The 25,569-nt window shown below is 34.6% G+C and overlaps 1 protein-coding gene across 3 annotated transcripts in view; it reads left to right on the forward strand.

Moving 5' to 3' along the window:
- The window catches only part of LOC135205756 (scoloptoxin SSD14-like), a 209,892-nt gene that overhangs the window by 176,256 nt on the left and 8,067 nt on the right, over positions 1-25,569 (forward strand). For all 3 annotated transcript variants that reach the window (XM_064236905.1, XM_064236888.1, XM_064236897.1), the window contains 4 exons: positions 1,731-1,926; positions 13,194-13,388; positions 24,052-24,301; positions 25,114-25,304. In XM_064236905.1, coding sequence (XP_064092975.1) covers positions 1,731-1,926; positions 13,194-13,388; positions 24,052-24,301; positions 25,114-25,304 — 832 coding nt within the window. The remainder of the gene's footprint in view (positions 1-1,730; positions 1,927-13,193; positions 13,389-24,051; positions 24,302-25,113; positions 25,305-25,569) is intronic.

A 25,569-nucleotide genomic window follows, 5' to 3' on the forward strand; every position in this document is an offset into this window, starting at 1 on the left:
ACGCTAGACATCCATGGACCAAATATCATTGTTTCGATACATTATCCTTGGCGACTACCGCCTACGCCAAGCGCTACTGCCATCTGTTGTCTAGTGTACACACTTTTTTTCTATGCAAATATCAATTTTCAACCTTTTCTGCAATTTTACATTCAATAAATCAATATTCCTTTACAATATTTATACTGTTTAATTCTTGTCTAAATCCTTGCTAGATTGGCCAATGTAAAAGTTATATAGTTTAAGTAACAAGGAGAAAGAAACATCTAAGAACATTCTCTGCTTGCTTTATTTTAGCATTTCCTTAAAAACTTTTAAAGCCAACCTCATTTTCGCCTATTATAGCACACTAAAACGAATGCTACTAAAAAAATAGCCCTAAGGAAATCAACATCATAATATATAAAATTCCATTTTTGAACTGCATCTCCTTTTATACTGGTCAATCTAGCAAGGATTTAGAAGTAAGAATTAAACAGCATGAATATTCTGTCAAAACTGGGCAAACATCCAATGCAATATTCATTCATTTAAGTGAAAATGAGCACCAGATGAATTGGATTGGCAGTTCAGTAATTGAAAGATCAAATGTTGTTATATCACGAAATCTTTTAGAATCCGTCAATCTAAACTTACTTCCAATTGTAATTTTAATAGTACTGTATTATTTAGGCCCTTGTATATGTAACATCTTTAATAATGACCTTAAAGAAAAAATCGCAGATTTAAAAACAAATTAGTTGCTTAATAGATGTTTTCTTTGTATATGTATGTTTAATATATTTTTTTGTGAATAAGTTTACCTTGTGAAAAAGGTTTGTTTACAAAAAAAATGTGTGCATGTAGTCAGCTGCTGCCCTGTATAATCCTTTAAATATCTTGTCTCTGTTTCTGATCAGTTGGACTTAATCTTACTCTAGGTACTTATTTCCCTTAATAAGCATCTGTCATTTATACGACCCTTCCTTGTATACTCATTTTCCTTTGTGGCTCATACCTAATTTATATATTCATCACGTTCCAAATTTTCGTTATTTAGTTTTGTGTATATACTTGCATATATATATATATATATATAATATATATATATATATATATATATATATGTGTGTGTGTGTGTGTGTGTGTGTATACATATATATATATATATGTATATATATATATATACATATATATATATATATATATACATATATATATATATATATATATATATATAAATATATATCATATATATAATATCTATAATATCATATATCCATTCTATATATATATGATATATATATATATTATATATATATATATATATATAAATATATATATATATATACATACATGTGTGTGTGTGTGCGTGTGTATACTCTGTTCATCGAAATGATTTTCGATACGCATTCCATGCTAAAATCTACGAATCTAATAAGAAAATAAGTTGAAGTTTCCTTTCTCTACATCAGGCCTCACATCCAAGATATGGAGCGTTAAGTTCTTCAGACCTGCCAACGTTCGTTCAAGGAAGATGGGACTCTTGCAATTCTCACAAAAAATTGTGAGGTCATTCATTATTCTCTAAAGTAAACAAAAATGGAATTATCGTCACTAAGAGTTTAGCAATATGTTCGGGGCGGGTGCTGGGGAGCGGGGCACATCATATGGGAGACAGGGAGAGAAAAAGATCTCTGATTTCATTTATTTAAAAAAAAATTCTGACATCTGTTCCCTTTCCGATCAAGGTGGGTTAGCTGTCGGTGTTCCTGGTGAGGTGAGAGGCTACTATGAGTTTTACAAGAAATTTGGTGGTAGAATTCCGTGGAACGAACTCCTGGAGCCCTCCATCAAATTATGCGAAGAGGGACATCCTGTTAACTGGCACATGGCGAGGGCACTCAAATTCGGCGCCAGTGACATCATGCAGGAACCCAGCATGAGGTAGGTTTGGTGGGCAGTTTACCCCAAGAAAACTGTGACTTTGTTTCCCAGATAAAAATCTTATACGTATCATGAATACAAGTAAAACAAGCATTGCGGTACTTGTTTTTTCTCTCTCGAACTGGTGGTACATTTCCTCGTTACGTTTTCCGAGAATATTGTGGGACGTGGTTCGTAAAGATGTAACTTTTCTTAATATTTTGAATTTCGATGTATCAGATATATCATCTTTGGCCATGGCTTTGTTTAAGTGTCTAGGTATCATTGATTGTGCAGAGCCTTTATTTTCTTTAGTAAATATTATCACTAAACATTGATAATGAATTTTACGAGAACCATAAATTAAATGTTAAAATGTACGCCCTCTCTCTCTCAGATACAAATTAATGAACAAAAATCTTATTTTGACTCAAGTCAACACCTAATCCTCTGATATACAATGATGTTGAAGGAGAAAAATGGTGAAAAGCAATGTAAAGCAAACAAATAACTATTATCAATAAGAGATGTCAAAAGGTATATGCTCCAAACTGACAGTCAGCATGAGCAAGTCGCAGCCAAGGTCAGGAGAACGGTGAGCGACATTAACCTGCTGCTCGAATATGACGAGACTCGGGTGAGTTGGCACCAAGCACTTCATCAGCCAACTTCGTAATGACTCCAGGTACTAGCGGAACTAGCCAGACTGAGGCAGTTTAGGTCTAGCTGGCCGTTACTAAAGCAAAAACATCCTTCGGTGATTTCTTTCAGATCTTGTAGATTATTTGTTGCCAGTTGGTCGACAAGAATTACGTCTCTTTGGCCAATGGTTACTCGTATATTCTATATTGGTGCCCAATGATTTAACCAAGTATTTTCAGTATTTCATTAGTAAAGATGATGTTGAATGATATGGAGATGCCAGTCCCTTTTTGAAAGATTTTTCCATTAACACTACATGCACGTGTACAGTCCCGGACAAAACTTCCTTTCCCCCTGGCCTGTGTTACTCGAATGTGACAACGTCTCACTCTTTCGAGTCAGCTGAGAATGGGGAAACTACCTTGGCGGTAGTTAACCTATTCGTTTTGAATGAAAGAGATGGATACGCTGTGCCTATGTTAACCTAAGATGTCTTTCACTGTATTCTACTATTTTTACCCATATAGATGAACGTTCTTCGGCCGGTAATAAAGCGTTCAATGGATTTGTATGAATTTTATTGTTTATTGTGTAATATGTCATATCTTTATGCAAGATTTAGAGTTCGAACTTCAATCGTTGTTTTTCTTACCAATCTCTCACTCTTTCTCACATGTATTTTTCTATTTTTATAGACAATTTTTGCCTCAGTAATCCACTTTTCTGCCGCTGACATCTGCTTTCAGTTTTTTTTTTCCTTATTCCAAATCCCTTTTCAAATATTTTTTCCTTTGGGAGGCTCGTGATATGTATTTTGCTGTTGATAAGTGCTGCTAAAATTCAGCAGATAGGTCTTCTGTATTCTATGACGGTTCAAATAAACTGTAGGGTCGAATGAATGAATTTATGAAAGCAGAGCGCCGGAAGAAGTCAACCTTTAAATTCCCAGTCATTGCTGACAAAGGTTTCCCCTGTGTACGAAAAGCGGGTAAACTTCACCATGTGAAAAAAAGCAACCAAGGCAGGTTTTTTTCCGTTCCTTTTGAATCCTAGAAATAGTTTGTCTACTACGAACATAAACCTAAGTTTGTTGCGGTCTTGCGCGCCTTTCTTGGCAGCTTTAAAAAATGTGCCCATGAATCATGTTAACAAGAGATCTCAATTGTTTGTTGGTTACCCTAGTTTAGGGTACAGGTCACCAACATGAAGATTATCGCTGTATGATGAGGTAATGTGTTGTTCAGAAACATTTTGCAAAAGAACCATTGTAGTTATAGCGACTGTTTTTAGGTTCGTACCAGTTGGAGGGAGGCTGATAAGCCCTACCTTAGGGGACAGGTTCAAGCCCGGGCACAAGGACAACTTGAATCGTAAACACGGAGAATTTTAACAATTTTATTACAATACTATAATTTATCAATGTTAACAGAAATTTCGACAAAGTATTAATGCGTGAACCTGGGAGGCACAGCACCCCAAATTTAGAAGAAATTAACGTGGCCAAGTGACCACTCAAAAACACAGAAAAATCACTTAAATTAAATCGCACTACCATTAAAACAATTAGGGACATATTTCCGAAAGTTAATTATAGGTTTACATCAATTAGCCCAACGATGTCTACAGGAAAGAACGATTACTTATCTTACATAATGTTCATCATTCGCACCTTCCTCACGGCCAAGTTCACACCCGTACACCTACCTATCTGTGTGTGTATCTGTGTCCTCGGTTCAAATTGGATCGTCCTCCCCCTCTCCCTCCCAGTAGGGGGGGCGAGGGGGTTGACTCGGACCACGGTTCTTTGCAGTTTTTACAAGAGCTTGTGTTAGTATGTTAGTTTTTTGTTTATCTTAATGTGTTAGTACTTAATAGACAGTTTATTTTAATTTTGTTTAATTTCTTTCCAAGTATGGTTCCCCATATGCTTGTGTTAATATTTAAACTTAATTTTACCTTAATTCTAATTTTAGTCTTGGTTTTAGTAATCTACTTGTTGTCGGGGGAGGGTTGAAGATACCAGGTATAATTACACCGGTCCTTGGCGCACTCTGGTTTTATACCCGAGCGAATCGGGTTAGTCAATTTGACCGAGAATTTGTTCTCTTCAAAAAGAAAGCATTCTCCTGTTTCTTATATAATTTACAAGACAACAAGAATTCTGCTATTAATCCATGAGGGAGGAGAGGCGATTCTCTGACAAATGCGAACTGACAAAAAAGAACCATTCTGCCTTAGCCGCCAAACCGCCTGATACGTGGCAATTCGCCTCACATTGAAAAGCTGGAAATGGTTAGAGGGGCGGGAAATACGTCTCGGAAAACTCGTAAACTAGTTTTTCGCGACAGTTATCGCCTCAATGCTTATAACTTCTACTTTCTCCATTTCTTTCTTTAATTAAAGATATAGTAAATACTTATATAAAATATCTCGAAAGTAGACGAGAATGAAATCATAAAAAAAATTTGAAAATAGTAAATGGGAGGTGAAAAGTGAGGGGCAACAGCAAAACTGTCATAGCGATAGTTACCAAATGGAATCATGTCTGCTCTGCCCCCCAAAATTTATATCTTTTAGAGAACAGAAAAAAAAAATATAGCAATAGATAAAACACATTTCTGACACTTTTCGAGGAATACTCCAAAATATAATCTCACTGCCAAAGAAATATATTGTGAATCAAAAGATATTATCCCATGAATAACAAGTGAATGAGGCAGTCTAGTTGCCAAACAATCTGAAGGTTATTTCAGATTATGATAGTTTTGTTTAGCAAATTACGAATAAGTATCTACTTTTGTTAACAGATCTTCCGAGGCTTTGACGTCCGAGACTTACTACTGAGACTTATTTACGTACCATCGATTACTCCGGCTAATAGAATTTTATTACCACTTCCATTAATTCATTATGACTTTGCACATCTCGGGTCATGAATAGTGGAGTTATAAGAATTCCCATGAAGAGCTTTTGTTCAGGATCAAGTTAGCCTTCGTTCTAATAGCAATTTAACTCCTTTGTTTGAATATAAACAACCCAAGAAAGTCAAACGGTTTTGGGGAAAACAATAAAGTCCGTTGACTGACTTGTGAATCATCACATTCGTTGTTCCAATTCAAACAGAGTCAGAGACATGCCCTAGTTCAAATGAAATACTTCTAACCATCGCCAAGGTAGTTTCCCAATTCTTGGGGCAAGGGAGTTTTGTCCGGGACTTCACCGAAGACATTTTGTCTTTGTGTCATTAGCAAGATTTCAATGGAGTTCTCTCTCTCTCTCATTTTATTTACGCACAGTATAGTAAGTAGAAGGAGACACTCACTGCACCTTAGAGTGCATCCACTCTTCAGTAAACCACTGCAATAAAACACGCGTTGGTAATGATTATAAACACAGACAAACGCACACACACCACGCAAACAGGTTAAATACAAGTCAGTGACTTAGCAGAGCCCTAACTAGTGCTTCATGCAAACATGCAGTATTTACCAAAGATTCATTCTCCACTTACAATTGTTGATTTGTTTTCAATGTGATTTGTAAGTGATAGTCTTTAGACGTGTGTTTATGACGTGTAGTGTGGACACACCCTTATGGTGTGTCGAGACTACAGTAAAACATTTCATAAACACTTATCATTTGCATAGCAAAAACAGGTTGGAAAAATGTCAATGACTGTAAATGAAGAACGAACCTTTACCCTATAAGGGATATGAAGCACTGGTTAGCATTACAAATACGTCAAAAACTTTTCAACCTGCTTGTGATGTCTGTGTGATAAGGCACTGATGTATGTTAATGATGTGTTTTACTGTAATGTGAACGGACCCTTAGATTCATATTTTAGACAGAAGGGTTGAACTCCCTCTTTAGATCAAACAGAACACCTTAACAATCTTTGAACACAACTGTAGCACCTCCATGAAGAGATCTGCAATGCAATCTGGACAAATAAAAACTTGATAACATGCATAGCGTACCTCAGGCACATGTTATCATATCATGGGATAACAAAAATGACAAAAGTTCACACTTTTAACGAGATGCCTGCTTCAACTAACTTGTTGAAGTTTGAATTTCAAAGGTCTTTAAAATTCTACAGAAAATTCCTACGTTTTATGAATACCTTAATGGTACCCTTGACCCACCTTATAAGAAAGGATGTGGTATTGAGATAGACGACAAAGAAACAAGATGCTCCTGAAGAACTCAAAAAATCACTTTGCACAAATCTGATCTCAACACACTGATTTGAAGCCACCACCAGGACTACCTATTCTGTGATTCATTAGAATTTCTCTGTTGTTAACATTTAATTTCGCCGAGACCATAAGCCATTAATTGCATTTTTTCGACTAATGATAGGAATGTAAGTCAGATAATATGGTTGCAAAGATGTTTTGGGTTGATTAACCGCAGGTAGAGAGAAGGACTTGAATGAAAGCGAGGGAATGGCAGATTTCCAGATGGAGTCACTATGACAGTTATCCGACATTGCAATACCTTGAATTAAGGTATCATTGCAAAAAGTTTTTGCAAAGATCCTGTCATTTCTCAAGTAATGAGTTATGTAAAAAAAATGATGGCCTACAATTAAGGACAACACGAATATCAAAACTGTCAAGAGCTTTGACAGCTCACTCACTCACTGCATCTCATGGATGCTTAATATTGGGATCCTAAATAGTGGTTCTTGAGAGTCTAAGTGAGCAATTCAGACAACTACACTTGGGTATTTGTTGCAGGTGCAACAAATGAAGAACATTCCTCAGTTCACTGCCATGGAACAGACATGAATATTAAACACCTTAAAATGGATATTAGGAAAGAAACCTTGTAATTGTTTACATCTGAAGTGCATAATTTATTTCATAGAAGCACTTAACTCATTATGATCAACATCTACACAACACAATAGTAATAGTATGTCCACCCAGCAAATTCAACATGAAAAATACTTTATGCATTTTGGTTATTCTCATCCTTTATTAATGAACAATGCCTAACTGGTTAGGCTAGAAAAGTTCGTCTTGCTGTCAGAACTGAGGAGTAGCTTAACTGAGAGGAAAACCATATCGTCATTCAATAAAAGTAGACACTAAAAGATGGATTATAATTTCAAAACATGCAAAATTAACATTAAATCAATACTCATACGTTATAGATGTACACCAATAGAGTCATGATACCCAGAGATCTCCTAAATGAAAGAAAAGTTCAGTGGAAAATCATTACTCTGCAGTATTTCGTTTTAATAAAATAAGGTAAAGAAGATATCAAATACAAGTTGAGAGAATACAACCTTTCACTCACCTACGTGAAACTAGGGTTGTGTCTACAATGCATATCATAACTACAGCTTATAACTTATTACAGGTAAAATAACTTCGCTGCCTCTGCTGAACTTCTCAGTATCATCAGCCTGAATATTGATTGCTTAATAGACAGTCCATTATGTATTCATCATAGGCAATAAAATGCCTCTGGCACTGGGAAGTAAGAAATAAATCGTGGTATCCAGGAGACTGTGGATTCATGGGCAGTAAGGATGACGGCATAAATTCGCCACTGAAACGTAACTTACAGATAATTAATAATCATAACATTTCTGTACAATGGTGACAGTCCTTTGAGCAATATTGACTAGATAGTAAAGATCTTGTGTTATAGGGCATCTGAGGGACAGAACAATATTCTAGCAAAGAAAAATCTCAGGATCCGGGACTGCGGCAATATTACCATCATCTCTCTGATGACAGGAAGGTTAAAAAAATAAAATAAAGATTCCTTGCAGTATTAGATGCCATGAATCTGCAAATGCTGCAAAAATGAAACCTTGCAAATAGATGTAACTGATAGTATTGTTAGATACCTCAAGCACTGTTACCATTCCACGGTGAATCATAGAGTAAGAACTTTGTTTGAGAATGGCAAGCAAATAGGGTTTTTATCATTTTGGACTTGAGCCCATCCCCAATAACAACACCACTTTAGCTATTATTCCACTATTTATCTCTATCAAGGCTATCAGCCGCATCATTTCATATCTAAGGAGAGAAGATATTTGCAACATTATCTACAACAAGGTCAACAATCATGTAACCAATAGAGTGCAAAATCATCGAAGGATTCAAAAACATCATCCCAAGAAATACTGAACATGATGGGTCTAGGTTCGGTAAAATCACCGTCAGCAAAGTGCGAGTAATTAGAAAATGATCACAAATTATCGTAAGCCTCTTTGCTATTATCATAAGTGTTCTTTACCACTTTTAATGCATTGTCTCATACAGTCAGGATACTTCAGTTTCTTGCCTGTATTTCTAATGTCTATTTCGTCCTCAATTTGGTCGAGGCTATACTATATGTACACATACATAATGGTCTTAAAACTATGGATATGAAAACTGGTTCCTGAACTTCATTTGCACTTACCAGAATAAAAATGTGGTACATATGAAAAGTACTGATAGGTTTTCTGGACACTGTGTTTTTCAAGCCATTTACAGTTCTATGAATTGCGTTTTTCAAGCCATTTACAGTTCTATGAATAATGCAATCCAAAACGGGCAGGCTACCATTAATTTTTCATTTCCTTGGTGAATTTTACCGATGGTACTAATTAATCTGATTTACCAAAAAAGTAATTTACATTTTCGTTCCCCGACCAAATACATAGCTGTGTCGTGAACATACCTGAACCCTGATATTACACATCGCGGAATAATATTATTTGTTCAATAACTTCCTTTTGAAAAATTGCAAATAAAAATTAATTAGCATCGGGGATAAAGGATTACCCATACCGTGCCAAAATTTTTAAAGTAAAATTTCCGTTGAAATTAAATTTACTTTATAGTACGGAAATTTTAAATAATCTTATTAGCGTGCTTGGAAAATGGTATATAAAGTTGTCTGCTCTCTAAAGCTTTCAGTAAAAATCCCTAGCGAATTGTCAGTAGGTCCTTTTGTGAATAATTATACCACATCAAAACTCACAACACCACCCACTTGCAAATCTACGCTTTGCGTATTTGGTGCCCAACGGCCTGTATGTTTGTTTGTTCTGAACCTCTAGCATATGTGTTACCAATTGCTACCACAATGCACTAGTCCCCAGAAAATTGCATTCAGTCGGCACCGGTCAGGACTAACTCCCAGGATTTCATTTTTCATATGGTAAGATAAATTATGACACACACACACACATTATATGAACTTTTAGTGTATCAGCGTGACTTTCTATTGACAAATATTAAGCTCCAAATATTGTTTATAATCCAATTCGCTCTAATTCGGGAATATCCCGAAGGGGAATTATAAATGATAAATGGATTGGTACCCAAGTGACTCGAACACCTGGCATTACCCTCCCACGTCGATATTAAACGACGTTTTTGGCATAGTGTTTAATATATAAGATATTTAGAGAGATAGATATAGATATAGATATAGATATATATATATAATATATGATATATAATATATATATTAATATTTATATTATATATGTATATAAAGGCAAATGCCCCGAAGGAAAGTGAAACAAAGGGGAATTGCGAGACCTTTCGACTCAGTGTCCTTAATTAGCAGACTGACAATTGTATGAAGGCAAGTTTACAAAGAAAGTTCGTATGAATGACAGATAGGGATTGCAAAGGAAATTATGTACCTAGAATACAACCCATCTGGAGAATTGGTAACAATCCCAAAACAGGGCTACAATTTAAGAGGCTTACAAAAAGTTAAGTCCAACTGCTCCAAAGCAGGGACAGGGCAGTAACTGACCACACACAAAATTTCATTTTGGTACACAATAAAAACTTTTTCGCAAGGTAAACTTATTCACCAAAAATATATTAAGTATACATATACAAAGAAAGTATCTATAAAGTAGCTGTAATTAAGTCTGTGATTTTGTTATTTTATCTTTAAGATCATTCTTAAACATGTTACTTATACTAGGGTCAAGATAATACCAGCCAGAGCTAATATTAAAATTAATTAAAATTGGAAGTAAGTTGTATAAGAGCAGATTCTAAAATATTTCGTGACAAGACACCTGTTGATCTTGCAATTACCGAACTGCTGTTCCAGTTTATTCTATGGTGGTTTTGATTTGAATGAATGAATATTGCATTGGATGTCTGTCTCGTTTTGACAGAATACTTATGCTGTTTAATTCTTAGTTCGAAATCCTTGCTAGATTAGCTGATATAAACGTCGGGCAGTCCAAACATGGAATTTTACATATTATGTTGTTGCTTTCCTTGGGGCTATTTTTTATTAGCACTCCTTTTAGTGTGTTATTATATGAAAAAAGGAGGTTGACCTTGGAAGATTTTATCAATGATTTTATGGTTTCCAAACCACTAAAATAAGGCAAGCTAAGAATATTCTTAGAAGTATCTTTCTCCATGTTACTTACACTATAAAAATGTTTGTGGGCTTTATAATAACAAATATCTAATATATGTATTCAATTTCTTGATCCAAATATTCGGGAATTGACAATGGGCAATGCTCGTAAAAATATAGAAGAAAAAAACGATATTTTGATGCTAAAATGGTAGCCTGATTAAAAATGGACATAAGTCAAGTTTTTGGTTGGTTTCCTATCGTATTGAATTTATATTAAAATGGTTCTCTATGTATCAAAACATCTAAGAAATAGAAGCAATTGTCTTTTTTCATTCTAAAGTAAAATTAATTGATGTTACCTGGTTATTCATATTAGAGAGTAAATCATTTACATCAATACCAGCAGTCATAACAGCTGAAATATCGTCAACATATCTATTCCACTTTAAAAGAATACAAATGATATTAGGTAAATAACGCTTTTCAATGAATTCCATACACAAGTTTGAGAGGAGTGGTGATAAAGGGTTGACCATTGCCACAACAGATTGTTAAAATTCAGCATTAAATATAAACTTACAATCACAAATGCACAGCCTAGTAAGTGAAACAATATGACTTACAGGTAGAGGTAATTCATGCTGGGATAGTTCGTTACTAAGATACTCTAAAATAGAATTTGTGGTGACTTTAGTAAAAAGACAACAAATATAAAAACTGATGAATATATCGGTGGGGCAAATAAGTGATTTTGCTTAACATATCAACTAAATTTAGAGAATTATATATGTGAGAATCGGAGATAGTTCCAAGTAGCAGGGACAAGAACTTGGTGATATATTTCAAAAGTTTATATGATATTGAGCCAACAGTGCTGATAATAGGCCGCTTAGGATTATTCTCTTTGTGCGCTTTTACTAATCCGCAAAAGTAAGGAAGCGAAGGAAATTTGACTGACAATTGACCTAGTAGTTCTTTTTTATCTTTAAGGATTTTATTTTTTGACTGTGCTATTGAAGTCTTTTATGACTCGATCAATGGAATTTTTTTTTAATGTTTTGTAAGTCGTATCGTTTTATCTAAAATGACTGTACTATTTGACTTACCAGCTTTTATACTGTAGATTGTATTGTTTTTATTTTTTTTATTTAAGATCGGTCAAGCATTTCTTATAACGAGCAGGGAAGTTACTTTCATGGATAACATTAGCAGCTCCATAAACAATACCTTCAATGATGTCAACATGATTTTCAGGAAGATCATTATATTTTTCGAATTTAATCAGGGATGATGCAACCATTAAGCAGAAGGTCTATTCGATATAAAGAAAGATAAACCATATGCAAGGGCACTCACAACATTTTCACTTATTTGTTTACTTGATAAGTTTACAACACAATCATGACGGTCACTATTAGTCCAATCACTGCTGTCAATGATATTTAACATTTTTCTGTCGAGTTTCCTTTTTTAGGGCGTCCGTAGTCCTACGAAGTTTTTCGTAATTTCTCGTCGCTGCGAGTACATCCAATCAGCCAGGATAGCATGACTGAATGGAATCCTGGTTTTTTTCTAAGTGCTTCAATTTTTCCTTCTCTCCTTGTTTGGCGGCTACTATGTGGTGTTTTATCATCATGACACTTAATTTATTGAATGGGTGATGGTCACATCTTCTTAAAAGGCATGGTAGTAAGGATTTAGGGAACACTTGTCCAGAAAGGCACTTCTTCAAGAACTTTAGTTGAATTTTGGTCGGATGTGCAGCCACAAGGGGCTTGCAATAGGTGGTGAGGACACATATCGAAAGAGGAAACAGGATAGCGAAAATAAACGCGGACCTCATTATGCAAACTGAATCACGAGAATTTGGAACGTGATGAATATATAAACAAAGGCAAAAGCCACGAAGGAAAGTGAAACGAAGGAGTACTGCGAAGCCTTTCGACTCAATGTCCTTTACTTAGCAGACTGACAATTATATGAAGATAAGTTGACAAAGAAAGCTCGTATAAATGACAAATAGGCATTATAAATGAAAATACTATGTACCAAGAATCCAAACGATCTGTTGTGTGTGTGTGTGTGTGTGTGTGTGTGTGTGTGTGTGTGTGTGTGTGTGTACTGGGCAACAATAGGAACTATCAGGCAGATTTGATATTTTTGTATGTATCACAAAGGAAATACATAGGTGAACAGGTAATGCATTTTTGGACAAATGCTAACGTTTCGAATAACTGAGAGAGGTGAAATTCATTTATAAAAACAAGGTCTTTATTCCATTTCAGTGTATTCATCAACCCTGAGACTGGAGAAGTGTATAAAGAAGGGGAAATCCTGAAGCGTCCCAAACTCGGCCAGACACTTCGGGTTTTGCAGTATGAACCCGACGCTCTCTATACCGGAGAACTTTCGAAGAAACTTGTTGAAGATATTCAGAACTTTGGTGGAATAATCTCTCACGAAGATCTGGTTAATTACAGGTAATTTATCTTCCATTTTTATGTGCTACTCTCAGAGCTGGATCGAGACTCTTTGCGGTTTTTGGGCTCAGGGTATATATATGCAAGCTATAAATGTCCGTTCATATCCAATTAGCTCTTCCTCGGAATTAATATATCTTCATATATGTTAACCGCAGGGGAACTTTTCAGTTGATAATAATTTCGTCCTCTCGTGGATTCGAACCAGTGCACAGGGGAAACTGATACCGATTCCGACCTTACAAATCACTGTTGAGCTCTGGTATTTGTAACTGGAATCGGTGTCCACTTTGTCATTCTAACAAAGTCGTATGAATTTTTATCATATCACTAAGATTCATATACATGTATTAAGCTACAAACAAGCGAATTGGATATTTAAGGACTTTTGTAGCTTATTGCAAGTATATGAATCACGGTGATGTGACCATTTTTCTTTATATATACGTATATATATATATATATATATATATATATATATATATATATGTAAATATATATATATATATATATATATATATATATAGTATGTATATATATAAATAAATCTATCACATCACCGTGATTCATATACATGCACTAAGCTACAAGTGTCCTTTAATATTCAATTTGTCATCTGTAGTTTAATGTGTAGTATATGAATGACGATGATATGATAAATTCTCTTTATATATATATATATATTATATATATATTATAATATATATATATATATATATATCGTATATATATTACTATGTAGATAGGAGACACCTGTCGCTAGTATAGTATCGGAAAATCATAGTCCTTTATCATCATTTCAATATTGAAGGTGTTGAACGATTCCATTTGTTAAATTTTACAGAAAACATTGGAAGCTCTGAAAATTTTATCAAAGATTAAAAAATAGAACAATGATAACCTAAACAGTATGAACCATGCAACCTCACTCTATTGTTTTCGGTGTCTTGATGTGCACTTGAATCGAATGTCAATGCGTCATTTATCGGTCAAAGAAGCATCCCCTGCTCAGCAAGGGACAGTTATTGCACTGCATTCGGTGCAATTTCCTGTTAGAGAGATATCAAGAAAGTTTATATAAAGAAGATTATCATACATAGATGAACCAAATCGTTTAGAGAACAGCAAAGACAATAGACTATGTCTGCACCTACGAATGGAGTTCTGATGAATTACTTTAGATGGAGAGGGAGAGTTTTTTAGAAATATACTAGAAATCTTTGATAGGTGTCTAATGAATAAGTCTTATGAATAAACAAGTCTACCTTTGATGGATGAGAGATTCAGTTAGGCTTACTTTTCTTTTTCTTTTTTTTTTTTCTTTTATCGGTGTCCAGTGATTACCACTGATAGGGAGGGAAACAGATTCAATGATGCATGCATTTTTCTTCAAGACCTAAATAATACATTTTATTGGGAGATGCTTATTTGCATCGGCCAAATTCCTCTATCCTCCTCCTAGAAGGCTGCCCGCACACGAGACACTTTTATTTGAAAGTGGTTGGCCGACTATGTGGCCAACCACTAAAACTATATTGAACACATGTGTTTACACGGAAGGCCGCAGACGAGCCCCAAGCAGTCGATGCGACTAAAAGAGTCGCTAGGATGTGGCTACTGGGTCTATTTCCTTGGCCACACCACAGTTGCTCACGACCAGTAGCCAAGGATAAAAAATGTTATTTCAAATCAGAGCGCGTACACGAACGATTTTGTGGTTGAGATACTTTGGCTGCAGTAGGTGACTGACCGGCAGAGGGGACAAACCAATAGTGTCACAATGACATGAAAAGAGATTAGCCTTTGAATCTTTGATTATGGAGGTGCAGAAAAGACCATCTTTCTATGATTTTACAGTAAAGGTATATAGTTATGAGCATATAAAGGATAAATTATGGACCAAAATAATGTGATATAACTCATATAATGACTACGTGCGGATAAAAGCAGTACAATATTACTGAGGTCGAGGTGGGTTGATGCTGACTCCAATACAACAAACACCTGAGAGTGACAGGTATTTGTAGTTGAGAGGCAGCATAAACTTATACCCTCTTACAATGGCGATGTGTTACCCTGAATAGGTTTCGCTTTATTGGTACCCCGTTAAAGGTGCGTGTGGGTCGAGCTTGACCCGAGCGTCTAGAAAAATTTTCCAAAATTACTTACTTCATTTTAGCTGTACATTTTAGTTTCTAAAATCAATTTCAACATTCTCAAACACTACTAAAAAGATAAATAATACCAATCTACAAATTAGATATTTATTACAAATAAAAAAAAATAAGTATATACAAAATGATAATTTACAACTATATTTTAAGAAATACAAAAGTATATACAAGCAAAAATTGCAGGAGTCCTTCCTAAAATTATTTTACAATATGTGACTGCTAGAAAAGGTGTCGAACCCATAGTGGTGAAAATCTGAAAAGGGGAAAAAAAGGTAAGATTTTAGCCCCAAAAAAGTCAGAATTTCACGAATTTTTTGGGTACCTAAATGAAATAGGAAATCCTATTATCCTTGAACGGAATTATGTAAAAATATTTTGACAAAGATGTTATTTGCTGTTATATCAGGGGCCAAATCTAAAGGTCATTTTTTGACCTATTTTCACCATGAAAATATCTCATAAAAATCGTTGTAACTATTATAAGATATGATATTTATGCATGCAAATCTATCAGAATATCACAAGTTTTATAGAGAACAAGAATATATAGCTGTATGGCAAATTACCTTTCCGATCTGCCAACAAAATGGCCACAGCCGACACCTACTCCGACGGCCACATCTACCACCTGTAATGGAGGAATGGAATGTAAATTTCAATGTATTATTTACTTTTATGCGTGTATTTGCATAAAATTATTATGGTGGCTCCCTGGATGTTTGAACATTATTTTGCAGCCATAAAAGTAAATCTGACCCAAAACATTTACTTGACCTACTCGTTTCACCAGGAATATTTCTTATAAACGTCGTTGTAATTAGTATAAAATATATTTATGCATGGAAATCTACCAGAATATCAAAAATTCTATAAAAAATAAGAATATATAGCGATATGGCTACTTAACTTTCGGATATATACACAATAAATGGCCCCCGAACACGACAAGTGCGACGGCCAAATTTGCTACCTGAAATGGAAGAAGGTTATGTCAATTTCGATGTGTTATTTAGTTATCTAATTATTCGTGGGTTTGCATGAAACTTTTATGGTTTCTTGCTGGATGTTTGAACGTTATTTTGCAGCTATAAAAAATATCTGACCAAATAGAAATTTTTTCGAAAAGGAAGTAATTTCGAAAATTAGAAAATAATGTCGTTAAAAATAAAAGATAAATTTTGCAATATTTTTGGCAAAAAATGGATGATATATATTTTGTAAAGATTAAAATTATAGTATTTATGTAAACAAGCAGTAAAAAAAACTTTCATTATGTAACTTACCTACATAGAAGACATACACTTCGGACACAGGACAGTTTGATGCTGTAAGCAGACGGGCCCGTTGCATCGCAAACATGCTGTGCTTGTCTTGTGGTCTTGTCTAGATGGACAGCTTTGGCAGCGAACACGCTTGGGCAACTTGACCTGGCCTAAACGTATCCGCCATCAGGACAAGCAGGGGCCTTGACAAGTTGGTCAACGTATAATACCGATGACTTACAAGGGGAGCACAAAATTCAATGGCGAGCTCCTTGAGGAACCTTCGCCTTGTCGTACTCCTTGCCGATGGGAGGGACGAATAGAGAATATAAGAATTTACCATGATTATATTCAATATCCCGTAGAAAAAACTAAGTGGCCAGCGTCGCGTCCTACGAACACAATTTCATGTAGAACACATTTGATCGAATGTGCCTACATCCCCTTTCGTAGCATTATAGAACATCTGAATGTCTTTCTATTTCGGACGGCTCATGATGCAGGGAACTCAACAAGATCATCTTCTTAGTCCTGCTGACTTGCTGACACTGACGAGTCCTTGACGGGAAGCACACTCTCAGAAACTTCCTTAGGAATATAAGGTTTCTGCCGAATGGTGCCACACAAATACATGCCATCGTCAGCGAGTGATAAGGCGAGAGGTAACGTCGTAAAGAAGTTGTCAGTCGTCACTGTGCGACCCTTTCGGCGAAAAGGTTGCACAAGCGCTGTCGTGAACACTTCTCCCAACATCTGTCCCCTCGGCACCCTGACTGTGTCCTTCCCCAAGTAAGCAATTGCATTACACATGTAATGCATATCGGCCAACACAAGCTGGATGCCGCACCTATAGGAAGAGAGAATAGAATTAGTATCTAAAAAAGTAAAATACAATCAAATTAGTATGTATAATAATAATAATAATAATAATAATAATAATAATAATAATAATAATAATAATAATAATAATAATAATAATATATATATATATATATATATATATATATATATATATATATATATATATATATATATATCGAACTACAAATGTCCTTTAATATCTAATTCGCTCTACCTCGGAATTAATATATTTTCATATATGCTTAACCGAGGGGAATTTATTAAGCGATAATAGAATTGGCCATCGACAGGCGCGAACCAGGGCAAGAGATATAAGTTCATGCCTGGATTGGGAAGTCGCTGGTTCGCGCCTGTCGATGGCCAATTCTATTATCGCTTAATAATTCCCCTCGGTTAAGCATATATGAAAATATATTAAATTAATTCCGAGGTAGAGCGAATTAGATATTAAAGGACATTTGTAGTTCGAAGACTTATATATATATATATATATATATATATATATATATATATATATATATATATATATATATATAAAGGTTTTTTGCCACGAAGGAAAAAAATGAAAAAGCGAGATAGCCAGGTACTTTCGGTCCTGTTCGGTAAAGGGTCCGAACAGGACCGAAAGTACTTGGCTATCTCTCTTTTTCATTTTTTTCCTTCGTGGCAAAAAACCTTTATTTATACAAAGCATCAGGTTTTATATACTTCGTGATCAGGTTCATAATACATATATACATATATATATATATATATATATATATATATATATGATATAGTATATATATATACATATATAATATACATATATATATGTATATATATATAATACATATATACAATTTATATATATATATATATATATATATATATATCTATATATATATATATATAGTATAGTATAATATAATATATATATATATATGTGTGTGTATGGTGCTATGAGTAAACCTTCTCCCCCTAATGTACCCGTGAGATTTCTCCAGGCTTTTAAGAAAATTAAAGAAGACGAAACAGTGAAGGTGACAAAAGCAGATAAATCTAATGCAGTGGTAATAATGAATAAAAGTTACTATATAAGTAAAATAATGACATTGCTAAATGATACTGATACTTATACGAAACTGAGGTCTGACCCTACACAGACAGTTAACTCCCATTTTAATAAACAAATTAAATCCATTTTGAAGGGCTTCGACCATTTAATTAAACAGTTTACACCGCAATGCGCCTCCCTACCTTATATGTATGGTTTAGTCAAGACACATAAAATCAATAACCCTATCAGACCAATCATTAGTTCAGTGGGCTCAGTTTCGTATAATTTATCTAAATGGCTTGTAAACATTCTTACTCCTTTGGTAGGAAACATTTCTAACACGAATGTTAAAAACAATGTTGATTTTATAAACAAATTGAATAGTTTAAATTTGAATTATGATTTTAATGTTGTTTTGATGTTGTCTCTTTATTTACAAAAGTGCCTGTAGATGACTTACTTGAATATTTGGAAGAGGAATTAGAGCGTCGTGACATTCCCTTAAGTGTAGCAAATCTCATTAGTCTCATAAGGTTATGTATCAAAGATAGTAAATTTTGTTTCAATGGGGAATTTTTTGTACAAAAGTTTGGCATGGCTATGGGTAATCCCTTATCTCCTGTCCTTAGCAATATTTACATGGAATTTTTTGAGACAAAACTCTTACCAAGAATTTTGCCCCCAAAAGTTATTTGGTTTAGATATGTGGATGATATTTTCTGTATTTGGCCAGTTCACGAAAACCTCCAGGAATTCCTTAATAATCTCAATAATTTAGTCCCTTCTATAAAATTTACTGTAGAGGAAAAAAGAAATTGTAATTTGAATTTTCTTGATGTAACTGTCCATAGAAATGATAGAAATTTCACCTTTTCAGTCTTTCGAAAATCAACTAATATTGCCTCTTTTGTTCATTACTACTCCAATCACCATCAAAATGTTAAATTCTCTGTTTTTTCTGGGATGTTCCTAAGGGCTTTATGTGTCTGTAGCCCGCAGTTATTGACGCTGAAATTAAAACTATTTATGATATTGCATTGAAACTTAAATACCCAAGGACTTTTGTAGATGTGGAAAAGAGCTAGAAAAACATTTTATTCAACTAATGACAAACTTGAATTTAGTAAGCATAACATTCTAAAATTACCTTATGATGAAAGGTTTTTAGATATTCCTAGAATTTTAAAGCTTTTTAACATAAATGTTGTTTTCAGTAATATTAATGTCAAGACTTTAGTAATAAAAAATTCTCCTAAAGATCTTCCAGGCTGCATATAAGAAATTCCTTGCAAAAAGTGTGATAAAGTCTATTACGGACAGACCGGCAAATCTCTTTCACAGCGTCTGAAGCAACATCAATATTCTGTGAGAACTGGGCAAATATCGAATGCATTATTTGTACATATGAGAGATTTAGACCATCCTATTAACTGGAGTCAAGCAAGAGCCTTAGTCCCATGTAATGACACAGTTAAAAGGAATATCATTGAATCTTGTTTTATCAAGTCAAATAATAGAAATGTTCTAAATTTAAGTCTTGGTTTATTTAAACTTGATGCTTTCATAATGAAAAAGTTGTAGATAAATATAAGCAACAAAATTAATATATTCAGTTTTTACATGTTTTGGTTTTGGACTGTAAAGATACTTTGTAATTTCGGCTAGGGTCAGAATCTGTTTAAGTTTGTGACCGTGTGATATCCGATAATCTTGGATTATCCCTTTTAATTTTACCCTTTTGATAATTAACCATCTGGTATTCCTGATCTTGTTTGTACCTGAGGCCTTCCTCTCCAATTGTACTTTAGTAGCTCCTTGACGATGTCTGAGTAAAGACGAAAGCGCTTGGATTTCTGAGTATCATTTTCCCGTGGTATTCGCTTATATATATATATATGTATATATATATATATATATATATATATATATATATATATATATACATACATATGACTGGTAAAAATGTTCTGTTACAACAGAATTCTATCTAATAAAAGGAGCTCATAAAAACACCAAAATATAGAGAGGAAAGTACTATATTTCAGAGACTTCTGTCTCTCTCTTCAGGTATATGAATGAGAAAAGTTTACAGAAAAGGTGGTATTTATACCAAGAGATCCATCCACAGCTAAGCCAATTTAGGTCACCCCCGCTGATAATCTTCCTTTAATCTTCTTAAGCGTTGGTTGAATGAAAACCTTGTCAATCACATCTGAATCCCATGCTCCTTTGGAGGTGTTCATTACCTGCCTCTCTTTTATTAAGGCTGATTCCATCATTTGACTCTTGTACCGGCAGTTGCTGCTATAAATTATATGTGACAAATTCCAGTTTATTCTTTGGTTATGTTTATTTATATGGTTGAAAATAGCTGAGTCCTGTTGTCCATACCTAACTGACCATTAGTGTTGCATTAATCTCTGGGAAGTGATTTTCCTGTAAATCCGATGTAAGATTGGTCACAGTCCTGGCATGGGATTTCACAAACCCCTGTTTCCTTGGGGAATGTCTTAATCCTGTCCAGGTGAGGAATTTTTGTTTTATTGTTGGGTGTCTCTTTGGTCTTGTTTTGAGGGGGTCGGTAGAAAATTACGTTTGCTTTGTGAATTGCTCTCTCAATTATATGGGCAGGATACTTTAAAGACGAAAGTTGCTTACGTATTAGATCACATTCTTTTTCCAGGAAATCTGGGGAATAAATTCGTAAGGCTCTTAAGAACAGGTTGCTGGCTACACCTATCTTGATAGCAATGTCGTGATAGCTGGTTTTCTGTATATGGTAAATTTGTATTCTGTCGTGTCTCTGATTATTAAAACACCAAGAAAAGGAATTTTGTTGTCTGTTTCCCATTCAACTTTAAATTTGATGCTGGGCAATAATGCGTTTAATTTTGAAAGGAACTCGTTAAAATTGGCCCACCTATTATCCCAAAATTTTAGAATATCATCTACATATCTCATCCACAGCATGTTTTTGGGTTTTATTGCATTTATTACTGTAGTTTCAAAGTATTCCATGTACAGATTGGCTAAAACAGGACTTAAAGGACTACCCATACTATACACGAATTTTTGCTTATAGAATGATTCCCCAAATGAAAATACGTTATTAGATGCACATAATTCAACTAACTTTATTATTTTGTCAAGCACCAATGGGAAATGATCTGAATAGGGGGATAATTTTTCCCTCAAAAACAGGACGTTCTTCAGTTTCTGAGGGAAAAATTATCCCCCTATGCAGTATTAACATATATTTCAAAAAGCTAGTTCAGAAAAACGAAAACAAGATTATTTCTTAATATTCTAACAGTTTTTTCTCCTTTTTTTTTGCACGCATTACTCTTTTTTTTTAGTTTTCTTTAGAAAAACACTGTTGTGCCAGCCTTGTCTGACCGTCCGTACTTTTGTCTGTCCACCCTCAGATCTTAAAAACCACTGAGGCTAGAAGGCTGCATATTTTTATGTTGATCATCCACCCTCCAATCATCAAACATAAAAAATTGCAGCCCTCTAACCTAAGTAGTTTATTTTCCTATCTATTTATTGAAGGTTAAAGCTAGCAATTATCGAGCTTCTGGCAACGATTTGGGATTATTTTCGATGGCCTTGATTAACGCTATTGCGGCTGGGCAGAAAATTCTATTGAGCCAAAGACACTCCGGCGCATTTTCACTTGTTTTCTCCCACCTCAGTTTTCTTGTTTAGGTGTCTCATCCGGAAAAATGGAGAGAGTTTTGTCAAAAATTAAATGACAACATCAGTGATTTCATTTCACAAGCAAGCATTTTTATACTGCTTCCTCTCCCTAAGACTTTCGCTATGAATGGCTCTGAATGGCCTGTCAGGCGGCATATAGAATTGACTCTTGTAAATTTTTTATTAATCCAGAAACTTTGATCACTTTGAGAATACCGCACTAAAAAAATCTCAACAATGTTGCCATCTATTAATCGCAAAAATTCTTCTTCTATTACATCACATATCGATTTTGACTTCTTTGGATCTGCTGACAAACTGGCCATATCCTGTGGGGGTATTTCTGTACTGTCGTTCTCAAATTCTAGATCCAAGTCTACATGTTTAGATATGTTGCTAATTAGGCAAATTTCTAATGCGAGTTCACGCTCTTTATAGGATTTGTTTTTACTTGATGCAATCTTCGATTAGTGTCGCTGATTAGTGCAATGTTCTGAGCGAGAAACACCTTTCTAACCTTATATTTATAGTTAACAGGACCTGGGTGATTCAAAATGTGTGTTGATATGTATTTCTGACCAACATTTTATGTAGAAGCACTAGTGCTTGAAACGATAAGATCACGGCCTTTCGGAAATTATAATGTGTACGGGATTTTGCGTTGCATGATCCTCTCATTTTTGTCTATACAATGATTACTTCATATGGAAGTGTTCAGGTTATCTAAGTCAGTTCCATAAGTTTTCTTGATTTTACATTTCCAATAATGCCTGATGAATTCATGGCATTAAACCTGTCATGTATCATAGAGATAAATTCTGCAGTAACCTTTCAGATACCGCTTGCCAGTAGCCGCTCTCTCCTAAATATTCAATAGACTTAGCAAAGGTATTTGACATCAGCTGCATACCTTATTAATCCACTGAAGTTCAATTTTTTTCAGGTTTATATGAATTTCACTAATCTTGTGAGCTAAACCATATTCTGTGAGCATCTTACTTAACATTTCCTTTATGCAAGACTCAGACATCAGTGTTCAATCCTCAAGACAAAACCTTTTACTTATAAATTGGTGATAATTCCAGTGCTTTGCGACGTTCATTTGGTCAGAAAGAAGCGAAAGTTGTATGTATAGAGGTAGTAGGAATGTCCAAGAAACCTATGGAAAGGTATTTTCATCAAATAATGTATAGAGAGAATATACCCGAGATTTTGTCATGATTTGTCTTTGCATGACGTGAGACACTGGTGGTTGGATGGATGAGAAAAGGAGATGTAAGTCTATCTGCAAAACAGAGAAGAGATGATTTTGTTTATTTATGTTAGGAAAGAAAAATACAAGATTGTCAGGAAGGTTTTGATTAAGTTTCTGTGGGGGGAAATGCTTGACTTCAAGAGTAGTAGCTGGGTTTGAAATCAACGCCTGATATTCAAGATGTGCAACAATATTTGCTGACGAGTTTGATTTAGTATGCAATGCTGATGATGAAGCTTCTATATAGATTTAAACAGAGGAGTGTTAGTGTAAAGGCAAACTTTCCTTGAAAACTATTCAAAGAATATGTGATAATATTTATTTATATAGTGTAATCTTTATTCTTGACCAGTGCAACATTGCATTTTTTCAGACCTCTCTGGAAGGAACCCATGAATGTGAGCCTGGAAAATGGAGGTTTGACAATGTACTCTGTGCCTCCTCCCGGATCTGGTCATATTCTGGGTTTCATTCTGAATATTTTGGACGAATATGATATAAACCCATCAAGTTTTGATGATGAAAATGTGGTTTTAAGTCATCAGCGCTTCACTGAAGCTATGAAGTGGGCCTATGCCAAGAGGACGGAGTTAGGAGATGCAGATTTTGTTGATATTTTTTCGGTAAGGAAGGGTTATTTCAATTCTTGTTTAAATAAGAAATATTCTCTTATGTCATCTGATGCATTAAGAAATTGCCTTCATATTTAAATGGATCCAGCGTTTAGAGATGTTTCCTGACAGAATTTAACAGTGATAGTGAGCAAGAAAGATAGAGTTGTCCGGTCTGCAGCAAGAAAAAATAGGACGTTTTTGACAGCCGATCTGTAATATGAGACCAAGACGTGAAAGATAATCCATATTGTTTGGAAAAGTATAATATTGGTCTAAATTTCTGTGAAGATCACATACAGACAGTGAATTTTCTTAAAAAGAAAAGGTCAAATGTGCAGTTTAAGGTTAGGTCCGGAGTTTCCTGGGCCTCAACAAGAAAACAGTAATAGCAGACTCTAGATTAATTAATTACAAAAACTAGGAATGACTTATACAGGAAGTAATCTGAATTTTCATGTTCCAGAATTAGTTGATTGTAATAGACTGTCACAAACTGAGTAAGCTAAGCGAATCCTGTCCTGTGAAGAGGTATTCAGTATATGCTTAAGTGAAATATAAAAGGAATAAAATAACTTAATTTTTAAACAGAAAATAACATAATGATTGCAAGAAGGCATAACAGTATTATTCAAAAATTTCTGGAGCTCTACATCTCAGAGAAACATGTGACACATTATTTTTAAATTTCATAGTGAATACTTTTTTTTATTTGGAAATGGATTAGTTCTCTGCTCTTAATGTTTGTCAGTGCAGTTGATAGGTTTAGCAAATAAACGATGAAAAGAATGACTTGTCTCCTAATACTTTTGATGTTCATTCAGCTAGCTAAAAACTTAACATCTGATGCCTATGCAGCGGACATCCACGAGCAGATAACAGATGATCGAACTTTCCAAGACCCAAGTCATTATGGTGCTGTTACTGCTGTTGATGATAACCATGGCACAGCACATTTCTCACTCTTATCTCCTGAAGGAGATGCGGTATCTGTAACGAGCACTGTTAATCTATAGTAAGTATACAATAATGCTATAACTTTGATTCCTAATCCCCAAACATGATCATCAAGGTTTAAACACTTTTGCAATTAGATAATTACGGAAACATGAGGCACCTCCTCATACCAATGTAGTATATACCTGCAAAAATTATTGTTCAATACGTTTTGCTTCCTCAGTTTATAAATATGGTTACAATCTAATGTTATTTTTCCATCTGAAATATTACAGAATGAAAAAAGCTTTACATTGCAATCTTAAAAAAAGGGCCTTTTTCAT

Source organism: Macrobrachium nipponense, chromosome 11 (assembly GCF_015104395.2).
Source record: "Macrobrachium nipponense isolate FS-2020 chromosome 11, ASM1510439v2, whole genome shotgun sequence".
Taxonomy (NCBI): Eukaryota; Metazoa; Arthropoda; class Malacostraca; order Decapoda; family Palaemonidae; genus Macrobrachium; species Macrobrachium nipponense.